At 60.3% G+C, this 12,934-nt stretch overlaps 1 protein-coding gene across 1 annotated transcript in view; it reads right to left on the bottom strand.

Annotated features, from left to right (window-relative positions):
- NOS3 (nitric oxide synthase 3) overlaps positions 1–6,879 on the bottom strand; it is a 17,006-nt gene extending 10,127 nt beyond the window's left edge. The window contains exons 1-13 of the mRNA XM_011377573.1: positions 6,722–6,879; positions 5,283–5,385; positions 4,783–4,931; positions 4,447–4,609; positions 3,066–3,157; positions 2,833–2,974; positions 2,539–2,678; positions 2,261–2,435; positions 1,542–1,643; positions 784–978; positions 612–685; positions 291–435; positions 3–26 (exon numbers count right to left, since the gene is read on the bottom strand). Of these exons, the coding sequence (XP_011375875.1) occupies positions 3–26; positions 291–435; positions 612–685; positions 784–978; positions 1,542–1,643; positions 2,261–2,435; positions 2,539–2,678; positions 2,833–2,974; positions 3,066–3,157; positions 4,447–4,609; positions 4,783–4,931; positions 5,283–5,385; positions 6,722–6,879 (1,662 nt within the window). The remainder of the gene's footprint in view (positions 1–2; positions 27–290; positions 436–611; positions 686–783; positions 979–1,541; positions 1,644–2,260; positions 2,436–2,538; positions 2,679–2,832; positions 2,975–3,065; positions 3,158–4,446; positions 4,610–4,782; positions 4,932–5,282; positions 5,386–6,721) is intronic.
- Between the last annotated feature and the right edge of the window lie 6,055 nt (positions 6,880–12,934).

Here is a 12,934-nt window from a genome sequence, read left to right as displayed (position 1 = left end):
ACGTCATACTCATCCATGCACAGGACCTGTGGGCAAGGAGAAGACAGATGTCCTGGGGATTGAGGCTCTGATGCTGGGTCCTTCTCACTCTGTCCCCTTCCCCCCCACCACCTCCCACACACCCCACAGGGCTGGACTCAGGCCCCGACTTGCTCCCTGACTCCCCGTGGATCCCCAGGATCCTCGCGGGCCCTAACTTGTGACTCTCTCCTGTCCTCCAGGGCGCATCTGAGGATGCGAATGGACCCCCCACTCCCCCCAGACACCTGCCGCTCTGTGCTCAGCCCTACCCGGGGGTCGAAAGCCTTCCGGAAGAGCCTCCCCAGCTGCTGTGCGTAGCTCTGGGCCCGGCCGGTCTCAGAGCCATACAGGATTGTGGCCTTCACACGCTTGGCCATCACGGTGCCCATGAGTGAGGCAGAGATCTTCACAGCACTGTGGGCAGGGGTAGGTGAGGGCGATCAGGTACATGGAGCTGGGCCTCTCCCAAGCGCACGGGCCAAGCAGGGTCTTGGGGGCACTAAGTGGTGAGTGTGGAGGGCTGGTGCCACCACTGGGGCTGGTCCCCGCTCCCCGGGTTGGGGGAAGGGCAGCATTCCCAGGGCACCTACTTGGCCACTTCCTTAAAGGTCTTTTTCCTGGTGATGCCGGCACCCTTGGCTGTGCTCCCCTTCCACGGATCTGGCTACAGGGGAGTGAGGAGGGCGGAAGGGGATGCGAGTCAAGAAAACAGAAGTTTAGAGGCTGCTTAGTCAGAGCAGGCAAAGCCAGCGGGGTGGGTACCTGGTAGCGGAAGGCAGGGGACAGGAAATAGTTGACCATCTCCTGATGGAACACAGGGGTGAGGCTGCCCGAGATGGGGGGCACGATCCAGGCCCAATCGGCAGGGCAGCCCCCCCTCGCCTTCTGCTCATTCTCCAGGTGCTTCATGAAGGAGGAGGTGGCGGCATGGTGGTCCACAATGGTCACTTTGGCCAGCTGGGGTTTGGGGGGGTTGGGATGGGCTTAGACTCAGCCTACGGGCCCTACCCTTGTCACCCCAAACCCTCCTGTGCTCCGTGTCACCTCAAATCTAACAAATACTGTGTTCTCCTCAACCTGCGTCACCCCCTAACTGCAGCTCAAGGCTCAGCATGCAGTCTCCGGTATCTGTATGCCCTGCGCCCCCAGCCCAAGATCCGAAACTCTCGAGACCCCATAGCAGTACTCAGCAGGCACCGTTTCCCCCAAGCTGCCTTGCTCGGCATACCCTCGGTCCCGGAACTAGAGTTCCTAGACTCCAGTGGGTCCCACAAACTTCAGTGTGCCCCCAGAATTACTGAGCATACACTCGTCAGCTGTGCTCCTGGCACACACGGGCCCCCACGTTGCAGCACCTGGAATGGGATGGGCCGTGTCCCCAGAACTGCGGGCCCCGAGCGCCCCATGGCGGTTGGACTGTAGAACTCCTGCCGCTGTCCCCAAATCCTGCCCCGGTCCCTAAGTGCCACCTCCCTTCTCGCCCCGGGCCTCACGCCCCCTGGCCCGTCTGCCCTGTGCACCTGGTAACTGTGCAGCACCGCCAAGTTGATTTCCACGGCCGCCTTGTCTTTCCACAGGGACGAGGACGTCCGGGTGTCCAGGTCCATGCAGACGGCCACATCCTGGGGGCAAGGGTGCGTGGCATTGGTAGGCGCGGGGCGGTGGGGAGGGGATGGAGAGCGCCTTTGTCTCCAGCTCATGCGTGGCGGGAGGGAGGGTGGTAGGTAGCCTCGGGAGGCCTCACTGCCTAGTTTGGGGCCGGTTCAGGCTCTTGTCTGCAAAGGCACCGCAGAGCAGAGAGGGACCCTGGGCCAGTCGCTTCTCAACCCTGGGCCTTAATTTCTCATCTCTAAAATGGGTCTTAACATTTTGGGGGGCAAAGTCTGCTTTGAGAATCTGATGAAAGCTGTAGGCCTATAGATCCTATCTCCAGAAGGGTATATATACACTTGACCCTGGAACAATGTGGATTTGAGCTGCGCGGGGCCACTTACAGGCTGGTTCCCCAACCGACCCTTGCAGTTCAAACCTGCCTTGCTCAAGAGTCAACTGCACTCACGCAAGCACCCCCTGCCCCCCCGTTGCTGCAGCCTCGGTGCTTCCAGGGCCCTCCCCCAAAGTCCTGGCGTGGGAGGCGACCCCGCGCTGCCAGCGCTCGGATGCTCCCTCGGCTGACGCTCTGTGGATCTGTTTTCGAGTCGAAGGCCCCCGCCCGCCGCCCCCACTGCGGGGCGCTCACCTCCAGGATGTTGTAGCGGTGCGGGTCACACAGGTTCCGCGAGCCGATCTCCGTGCTCATGTACCAGCCGCTGAAGGGCGCCGCAGGGAACTCCAGGCCCCCGATCTCCAGCAGCATGTTGGACACGGCGGGGAGGGCGTACCAGCGCAGGCCCAGGGCCGCGAACCACTCCAGCCTGCGGGCGCCGGCGTGCGGTCAGGTCTCCCGCGAGGCTTTGCCCGCCCGCCACCCCCACGGCAGCCCTCTCTCCCACCTGACCCGGTCCCCCTCGTGCTCACGTGGGGTGCTCCAGGGGCACCTCGAGGACTAGCTCGGGGGGTAGAGTGAAGAGTTCTGGGGACTCGTCTGGGGCCTGGAGCAGCAGGGGCAGCACGTCGAAGCGGCCGTTTCCCGGGGTCCAGCCGTGCTGGATGCAGAGCTGCGGGAGGCAGGGCCGCAGGCGGGTCTCAGGGACCCCTGCATCGGTCACCTCCCCTTCTTCGTCTCGGTGAGGGGCCCCTCTCCCTGCTTCGCTGACCCCTCACCCCAGAGCCCTCGCCGACCGCTTCCCCCTACTCCGCCTCCGCGCCCACCTCGGTGATTTCCACGTTGGCTGGGTCCCCGCGCACCGAGCCGTCCTGCTGTCGGTAGCCCGCGTAGCGCACCAGCTGGCTGTTCCAGATGCGGAAGTCCCCGCGGCCCGGGGTGCGTTGGGGGAACACTGTGATTGCGGAGCTGACACGGGGAGGTGGGGGGGAGCTGGTCAGAGCTCCGACTTCTCTGCGAGTGGGGGGTGGGGGTTGGCCTGGCAGGTTCGGACACTCACCGGAGGTTGCCCCTGTTGGTGGCATACTTGATGTGGCTACAGATGTAGGTGAACATCTCCTGAGCAGAGCTGCAATCACGGGCGTCAAACACCTGAGCCAGCCGAGGCAGGGGGACAGGAGGGAGATGGGGACTTGAGGCCAGCCCAGGAATGCAAGGAAGGCAGGGGAGACTTCCAAGGCTGGGGTGTCACTCGCTGTGAGCCACGGTTCTTTCTCTTCTGGGGAGCCCCCTTGACCATTTGCACCCACACCGACCCCTTCCTGCCCCGCACGCCGCACCCGGATAGCCTGGTCTCCAGCCTATCTCCAGCCTACAGAAGCTGACTCGGTGCCCGGCACGCGGGAGGAACCCTCAGTTTGACGCAGGAGGAACTGTCAAACTGAGGCCTGGGGAAGGGCCCCAACTGATGCGGAGGCCACCTAGAGGTGTGGGTGCTGAGCTCCCTGTTATCCATGGTGCTTAAGCCTCAGCCCTGCCGCGCCCCAGCCAGCCCTCTGACTCTCCTGGAACACAGCGACGATGGAAAGGGAGGGTGGCTGCTCTAGATGTCCTTTGGGGACGCTGCCCATCCTGGCATTTTGATGCTAGGAGGAGCCGTCTGGACTGGCCGAGTGGAGGCCCCAGCAGGAGGCTGGGAGGTCCCTTTCCTGCCTCAGGGAGGAGGAGACTTGGGTTAGTGAGAGGCAGGAGGTGGCAGTGGCTGGCCTGGGGCCCAGAGAGGGATGTAGCAGAGTGGAGTCAAATATAGACGCTCTGATGGGTTCAGAGCTGAGCGCCAGCCTTGAACAACTTAGAGGGCTTTGCTAGCTAGCGTCAGACGGGATTATCCTTATTATCTGAGACTCCTTGGGATTTACAGAGCATGTGGCTTTATTCTAAGTTCTTCAGTGATCAGTTACAGTAAGGAGGCCAAGGTCATGGATCGGGTTCTCCTGTGAGCCAGCTTTCCTCTCTTAGTGTCACAGGCTGTTCCAGCAGCCCAGGCTGGCTCTGAGTCACATGGTGGGGCAGGGAGGCTGTGGGGCTGAGGTGCTGGGGGACTGGGGGGGAGTGATGTGTTTGGGGTGAGGGGCCTGGACTGGGCAAGCAGCAGTCTCTTCCCGAAGGTTGCCCCTGTTTCTGACAATACCCCCCAGGGACCAAAGCTCAGCTGTCCTCACAGACTTGGTGCGTCTGGGTGTCCTCCTGTAAGGCACTGCCATGGGGCTTCACGACCAGGTATTAATGGCCAGGTGTTAGCTACGTGCTGGTCTCTAAGGAAACGGGCAGAGATCTCCCTACTGCTCGGGACCCCCCAGGGAAGCCTCAGAGCGGCCACACCCCTCCTCTCGTCTTTCGTGTCCCCCACCCCATCCTGGGAGCCTGCTAGCCAGCCACACCTGCAGCTTCCCCCACTGGATCCGGCCCACGCAGCGGGGAGCGTTGCGCCAGGCCTGCTTGGCCCCGAACACTAGCTCGCTTTCCCGAAGCTGGTAGGTGCCTGTGGCTGCCACCTCGGCTTCCACCTCCTCAAGCCGCTGCTCGTGGGCCTGGGAGCCGCTCCTGCGAAGGACAGGGGAGCAGAAGGGAGTCTTGTGGGCTGGGGAGGGCCCCAGGCTCCCTGAGGGCGCTGGGGGAAGGCCGGTGGGTGCTGAGCTCAGGCTCCGTGTGGGCGGATTCAGGATGGGGGTCGGGGAAGGACAAGGGTGGGCGTGGGCGTCAGGTCCGGGTCACACCGCTTGATGGCGCTGTAGTACTGGTCGATGAAGTCCCTGGCCTGGCTCAGCAGCTGCTCGGGGGGTGGGGGGCCCTGGGATGGCCGTCCCTGCAGTTTCCGTGGAAATACCAGGGAGCCCAGGCAGCGTCGTGGGGTGCAGGGTCCGTCCTGGATCGCGGCGGGGGGCAGAGGTGGAGAGAGCAGGGAGCACAAAGGTCAGGATCAGGTCAGGGGTCAGGAGCCACGGTGGGAGGTCAGGGGTCAGGCGCCAGGGTGGGAGGGCAGAGGAGGGTGGGTCCTGGGCGGTGCAGATTTAGGGCAAGGGCCGAGACTGGAAACAGGGGTGAGGGTGGGCTGGGTCAGGGCGGGACCCTGGCAGAACTTGGGGCAAGGGCTGGAAGCTGATTGTCACCAAAGTCCCCTGCACGTCCCTTAGCTCCTCTGGTTCTTCCCAGTCTTGTCCTCCAGCCAGTTCAGGAGGGACTGCCCTCAACTTATGATGGGGGGCTCCCACCTTACCTGCTGTGCCCGGGCACTCAGGGTGTCGTAGGTGATGCTCCCCACTTCCCAGTTCTTCACGCGAGGGAACTTGGGCCCCTCCGGGGACCGGGTGGGCGGGGGGCTGTTGAGAGCCAGGGTGGGGTCATGGAGGTGGAATGTATTTCCTTTTGGGCGTACCCCAGAGACCCCTCCGACGGCATTAATAATCCCAATGATTTGTTGCTTGCTTGCCACGTGCTTCTTGCATTTTCTCTCCTCTCATGACCTTAGGAGGCAGGCAATATCTGCATCCCATTTACAGATGAGGGACCTGAGGCTCAGAGAAGTGAATTATCTCGCCGGAGGCCACACAGGCAGAGCTGGTCCCTTCCATGCCCAGGCCAGCCTGACTCCTTCCCAGGCCTCCTGATGCTCAGCCAGACCCGGTGCCGTCGGGGCTATGGTCCTGAGCCCCTGAGTCCCTGGCCCAAGGCCGGTCCTCATCCCTGTGCAGGGCCCACCTCGCCTCTTCTGGACATGGGGTGTCCAGCTCCCGAAACTGCGATGAGCCCTACCTTGAGGAGTTAGTTAGAGGCTCCAGCCTGAGCCCAGCGGGGACTCTTCAGCCCAGATTTCCCTCCCCACTCCCACCCCTCCGGACAGTAGCCATCGTGTGAAGGGAAGCCTCGGAGGCCTTATCACTTCCTCCCAGAGCCGCCAGGCCAGCCTCCGGGAGGAAGGGAGGGCCTCGGGCCCCCGGCGCGCCTGTGCGGAGCCCTTCCCCAGCAGCCCTGCCTGGCCTGGCACCCCACCTGGCCTCCCACCGCGGTGGCCTTCCTCTCTCCAGGAACCTCTGCCCTAAGGAGGCCCCTTCTGGGGGCTGGGGCTGCCGGCTTAGTTTTGGGGTGTGTGGCCATCAGGAGGAGGGGCCTCGAGCGGGGCAAAGGGCTAGCTGCTGTGTCTTCTCGGCTCCCACCCCAGCGGCCTGTGTCTCCTGCCCCAGCTCTGCCCTTTCGGTGAGACCCGAACTCTCGCTGTCCTAGAATTATTCCCCCAGCTCCTTTCTTCTGTTAAATAATCATCGCCATTCGTGGAAGGCTTGCTGTGAGCTCGGACCTTACAACGACCCCAGGGACTAAGTGCGCTATGTCCCTGTTTTATACAAATGCAAGGCTCAGAGAGGTTAAGTAACTTGCGCAAGGTCAAACAGCTCTTGGTGGAAAAGCGGCATTCAAACCCTGGCCATTCAAATCTGGTGAGCTGGCTCCCTTACCTCCGACTTTCACGTGTCGCCTGCTGGCCCTGCCCCCGGCCTCTTGTCTGATCATCCTGTTCTGTCCACACGGACAGCATTTTTGCATTGGCAAGCTGGCCCTCCAGGCTGGGCTGCAGACCCCAGCCCTTCCAAGCTCTGGGCTTCAGGTCTTGACACCCGCCTCCCGCCCCTACCACTTGCTCCTGGCCACTGTGGCCCTCACCTGTGGTCTGGCTCAGGCAGGGGTGCAGGTGCTGGCGTCCAGTTGGGCTCAGACACCGGGGAGGCTGGGCCCTGCTTGCCGCACAGCCCGAGGCCCAGCCCCAGCCCCAGGCCGCAGGGTGGCCCCGGCTCCTGGCCCACGCTCTTCAAGTTGCCCATGTCAGCCTCACTTCAGCTCTGCTGCTCGGAGCAGAGCCCGGGCCTTTTCCTTAGGAAGGGGAGGGGGCTCTCCGGTGCTGGCCCTTGCCCCGCCCCTGTCCCACACACAATGGGACAGGAACAAGGCAGCTGGGAGGCTCTACAGCCTCGGCTCCACGCCCTCCGGCCCAGAGGGAGGGGAGCCGGACGCCGGGGTTCCGCTCCAAGGGCCAGGCTTGGTAAGTGGGAACCCAGGTGTCCAGCGGTGCTGTGGGGCTGCGGTGCAGCAGCTGTGGTACGGGGAGCGGCAGAGTGGGCAACCAGAAGGTCAGAAAGGCCCCTCTGTGGCGTCTGACCAGGGGAGGCCGTCCACCTGGCCCTTGCTGGCCACACCCTGAGCAGAAAGTGAGCACTGCGTCATTAGGAAGGGATGAGTCTCAGACTATTTGTGACCACAGGGACTTTTAGGGTTGCCCCAAGCTCTCTTTATCACCTCCCTCATATCTAAGCCTCCCCGGATCCCTGCCTTCGAGTTCTTTTGGGTTCTCGGGGACACAAGACCAGAGCGGATGCAGTGACACTTTGTCCTTGAGTATGGCATTAGGGTATCCCTTCCCCTCCCAGCCCCAATTTCCTTGAACCCCCGCCCTCCAGTGACTCAAGTGGGGGACACAAAATTGCAGGAAGCTGCCATTTAGGGCCTCCACCCCCACTCTGTCATTCAGTGACGCATGCATCCCTGGGGGCAGTAGGTCAGCAGATAGACTAGGCAGGGACTGCCCACTGGGGAGAGCCTGGAGCCCTAGCAAGAGAGCGAGACTAGGGAAACTACAATTCCCAGAATGTAGGTGGTGCACGGCAACACTCTTCGGGCACCTTGGAGAGTAGTGCATGCTGGGGTTTGTAGTTCTAAGACATTTCGAGGGCTGGAAAAAGCCCATGAGCTGGGGCATCTGGATCTATAGGTGTCCAAGCCTCGTGGATTTGAGACCACAGAGACCAAAGGAAACTGCAAGAAAGAAACGGAAGTTGAGATTCTGGGGCAGGCAGAGCCCGGGAGAGGCAGACAGGCAGACAAACAAACATGTGGATTTGTGTTGGCTGGACTCCTTCGGAAAACAGTGGAGGGTAGGGTTCGGGTGGGCCTGGGTGGGGGTCGGGCCAGCAGATCAGCGGAAGGAATGGGCTGTGCTGTGAACTCTGGGGTCACACCGTGGAATTAGTAGGGTCTGCCAAGGAGGAGGGCGAGGGGTCCTTGTAAACACGGACAAGCCCGAGCTCCTGGAGGCCTGGAGAACTGTGCTGCCCGTCTGTCGGCAAAGGGGAAAGGCTCCGTCCAGACCAGCCCGTGGTCCCGGAGCCCGAGGCCTCACCCCGCCCATCCCCCTTTCCCTTGGGGCAGGCGATGGCAGGCAGACCCCACCACTCAGACATCTGACCCCGTCTCTGGTTCCTATTGAGCCGTCACCTAAGTGCAGGATCGAGAACTCCTTTTCCCAGCTTCCAGTTAACGGACCTGTGGCCGGCCTCCCCAGGGACCAGGTGAGACGGGCATCCGACGCTGAGGTCCTCATGACCCCTTGCCTGCATCGCTGACCACAGCCCCTCCCGTGCTCTCCTGATGTCTGGGCTTCCTCTCGAGACTAGCTGTGTTCTGTACTTCTGCCAGCTTCATCTCAAAAGCAAGGCTTGCCTCGCGCGTTGGCTTTCCCTGAGATCGTCAAGCCAAGGCCACTCCAATACACTGGCCTGACCCTCCATTCTCCAAGTGTGGTGCTCACAGCCTCTGTTTCAGACAAACGGGCTTTCTCGCAGATTCCCAAACAGTCCTCGTGTTTCCTGCCTCCCGGGCCCTTGCCTGTGCTGTCCCCGCCAGCTCCTCCTTCGCCCTCCGACTAAAGGAAACCTTCCTTCCCCTTCCTCACGGCCCAGCCTTGTTGGCTCTGGATGTGTCCTGCTCAGATCTCCCTTCAAGAGAGAATGCGCTGCAGGAGGTGCAGGTGGCAGGCAGTTCCCAGCTGCAATGCCTTCAGAACCTACCCAGCATGTACCCCAAGGCCTCAGGCTTCCCTGAAGCTTCAGATAGTCACTGAGCCCCGGGGCGGCAGACAGGCTCACTGCGTCAGCCCAGCTGAGACTCCTCGGTGGGCAGTCTTTCCGCAGTGCTCCCATCGGCTTGGTGGAGAGCTTCTCAGAAATGGTCTAAGGCTCTCGCCACCCAGTCCTCCTCCTTCTCCCTCTTTCCGTAGAGGTCGAGATTGCACCTCATTCCCGAGGCTTTTCCGGCCTCCCCATCATCTCTCACAGGCAGTACCCCAGACAGTCTCTTCTGCTTCCAACCCCTTCTCAGCCACTTCCCGGGTGACCCGACCCACGCGGCCCTGGTATGTTTCCTCTGGGAGGCCTTGCTCAGCGCCCCTTCTGCATGCTCCGCAGCCGGGCACGAGTACCCTGCACCGAGTAGCTGTGTCGAGGACGTCGGCCTGCTTCGCCGCAAACGCGTGGGCAGGCCTGAACTGGCGTGGGTCTGGGCAGAGGGAGCCATGGCCTGGCGGGGCTGTGTCCACGCTGCACCACGTGTCCACGCCTCCCCCAGGGGACTCTGACAGTTCTTCATTCTTCCACCTCTGGGATGGGCTTTCCCTCCCCTCCCCAGGGCCCTGCCCTGTTCTCCTCTCTCGACCTTGCTCTTTGTCAGCGATCCCGCTACCGTGTTAAGGCTCGTGCATCTCAGTGGCTGACGCTCTTATTAGTGATTGCATTTTAAAGAGTAACTTCTGAAAAAAACGAAAATTTCAAGACCTTGCAGAGTTGACGTTCCACCGATAGGAAAGAACTTGAGTTTTAAAGGGTGGGATTTCAAGCTGGAAGGCGCTTTGGAGAGAACCTGTTTGCGAGCCTGACCCCTTGGTCCCTGACAGTGACTGTGTTTTCTGCCACCGGGGAGGCTGGCTCAGACCCCAACCCCTTAGGCTCTGGTCAGGAAGGGTGACAGACCTTCCCGTGGGTGAGTAGCCAGACCCCTGGCTCATCCTGCTCCCTCAGAGGGAGGCAAACCTTGCTCCTTCCTCCCCTCTCAGAGCGGAGAGCTTTCAGGGCTGGAGATGGGATGCCATGACCTTGGGGGAGGAGAGGCCTTGGCCCCAGGAGTGTGTATAAGGCTGTGGGGCTGCGGGGGTGGCGGGTGACGAGAGCGGAAGGCCCTGACTCTTTATAGCCCAACCCGGGGTTGTTCAGTGTGAGCTGGAAGTGCCCCACCCTCCCCGCTATGAACAGCTTCCTTCCTGCCTGCTGGCAAGGCCTGGGTGGGGAGCCAAGGGGAAAGGAGGGAAGGGAGGGGGGAACTGGGCAGAGGGGAGGGGAGAGCCCTCTTCAGCTCAGGGAGGCCCAGTCGTCAGGATATAACTCATGCTGCATTGAGAGGCTGGGAGCAGAGAGGTTTGCTCAGCTTCCATTTGCAAGGCGGAGGTGTCTTGGGCAGGGTCTGGGGTGTTTAGGACTCAGGCAGTGGAAGGCCCTGAGTGTCTGAAAGGGGCTCCTGGCTGGCACTGGCCGGCGTCAGGCAGCCCCATGAGGAAGCCACATGGGGGCAGCAGAGAGCCAGCAAAGGCCTGGGCTCTGCGGCTCAGAGACAGACGATGAGACCCAGGACGAGTGAGGGCCAGTGACCTGTGCCTCTGAGCCTGGTTGGGGTGGTGGGCCCGCACTCGCCCTCTGGGAGCCTGAAGTGGCGTTTGCATAAGCTTGAAGTTCCTGATGATGACTCTGTGACCGACGCACCCCAGAGGAGCGGGGTGGGGGGTGGCTTCTCACTTCTGCACAGGTCACCTGGGGCGTGGTAAAGCGGAGGCTCAGAGCAGACAGCCGTGTGCAGAGCAGCCTGGTCTGGAGCACCAGGTGCAGCGGCTCCCTCGAGAGGAGAGGAGGCACTTTGGGCAGCTGCCAGGGAGGCGTGGGAAGGAATTCAGGGGCCCCAGTCCCACAGGTGGGCTCCCAAGGGCAGATGGCCCCTGTTCTGGAGACTCTTTTGTCTGCTGGCCCTCAGCCTGGTAGGAAAGTCTGGGGGCCGAGAGGCCTTCGAGAACTCTAAATCCTCATCTTGGGATGACAGGTGACTGTCGACCTGTAGGAGCTCGTGGGGAGTTTGATTCTCCTGAGGCTTAGACTTTTCCTTCTGAACCATCGCTCTAGGTGGATTCTGTGCATGTGGTGTGTGTGTGTGTGTGTGAGAGAGAGAGAGAGAGAGAAAGAGAGAGAGAGAGAGAGAGAGAATGCGCGTATACCTGTGTGTGTGAGTTTGTATGTGTGTACGTGTGAATGTGAGTGTGTATGCGTGTTTGTAAACACACATATGCATGTGCCCTTGGGTGGTGTGCCCTGAGGCTCGTTCCTTCATTTGATTCCTCATCTGATTCTGCCCCTCCAAAGCTAATTTAGACTAAGAACACTGGTGTGAATATGAAAATTTTCACATCTGTGAAGACTTGAAATTGTCCTTTGTTCCTGGGATACAGAGTGAAAACAAGAAATTTTCAAGGTCAGGCTGAGGTGTTCCAAATGATGACTCACGAGCCCCTCTCTCAGGCCATGGAGGCCCTACGTAGAAGGCCACGGTTGTCAGGAGTCAGTCTGACAGGCTCTGCCCCCTTCCTCCTCCCCTGCCCCCCTTCCCTCCTCCTCTCCCCATCTTCTCTCTTTCAAGCCCTCAGCTGGCCCAGTTTCCTGGTGTGGTTGCTGTGGTGCTGGGTCTCTTGGGAACCAGGGCTTTGAGCATCAAGTGCCCAGCACGGAAATTCCGTAGCAACCACCCCTGGGGGTTGCCTGGACGGGACCTCTTCCCGCTGCCTCTCACAAGCCCCGGAGAGAGGCCAGGCCCTGTCTCCCAACCAAGATGGGAGGAGAAGCTTTTAGAGTCCCATACCGATTTGCGAGGTATGGAGACCTTGATCCTAAACCTTTATGTACCTTCTCCAGTCATTGTGCTGTCTTTTTTCTGCTCTCCCAACTGGATTATAAGCCCCTCGACCCCCAATGACCAGCAGACGAGATGTTCCTGGTACGTTTGCTGGTGATGGCAGTCTGAGCCTTTCCTGGGGGTCCCTGTTCTGTTGTCTGCTTTTCTAACCCGAGTCCAGGCTGCAGAAGGACCCGCCAACCTCAGTTCTTAGAGGATCCTGATTTAGATGGTGTTCTGCCTTGTAGATCCAGAAGGGGGAGTGCTCTGAACCTTTCTTTTCCAGGGGAGAAAGACAGATTCTTCTCTTCCTGGACACATTCTGGGCCCTGCACCGTGATTGGCCTCTGCTGTCACCTCCATACCTTTATCTTCCTATAGGAAGTCTCCACGCTGGGCTGCTCTTCTCCAGAGGGACAGAGATGAAGTGTCCTGACCTCTGTCTGAGGACAGCCCCAGTCTTGGTCACCAGCTCAGCCTAATTCTCCCTAAACTCTGCTCCTTTGTAAAGACTTCACCCTTTCCAGGCTTAAAATGATCTCTCCCTACTCTGGAGTCAAAGCATTCACGGTCTGTACCACTTCTTGGTACGTGGAATCTAGGCACTTCTCTTGTTGGCCGACATTATCTGTTCTTAGCTCCTGTAATATTGTCTGTTCGTGTGTGACCGTCTTCTCTTCTCAACTAATTGCAAGCTTCTTAAGGCCCAGGGGCTGGGTTGTCTGCCTTCTAATTTCCCTGGGGGTTCCATACAGCTTGGGGCACACAGAAAGTGATGGACAATTGTTCGTGAGTAGATTGGAGAGATGGTGAAGTGGGAGACCCAGTGGACCTGAGTTCTTTTCTCTGGTCTTTCATGTTGGCTGGCGATCGGTGGGGCGGGATAGCTGCTCTGCAGGATGTGGAACCAGCATTGGGTTAGCATCCACATACTCATCTCCCCACCCAGGCTGGGGTCGGTTCTGAATTCTGCCTGATGAGCTAAGCAGGATAAGCAGGGCATAGTTCCGATGTAGCTGCCTCTATTCAGAGCTCTCCGTGTCTACAGTACTCCGACACTTTTCTCTCATCTAAAAACAAAATCGTTCCCTTTAGTCTCTAATATTTCATAAAGCAACAGAA

Source organism: Pteropus vampyrus, unplaced genomic scaffold (assembly GCF_000151845.1).
Source record: "Pteropus vampyrus isolate Shadow unplaced genomic scaffold, Pvam_2.0 Scaffold316, whole genome shotgun sequence".
In the NCBI taxonomy this organism is placed as follows: Eukaryota; Metazoa; Chordata; class Mammalia; order Chiroptera; family Pteropodidae; genus Pteropus; species Pteropus vampyrus.
Note: the sequence above shows the minus strand (reverse complement) of the source record. Positions and strands in the feature narration are given on the sequence as shown.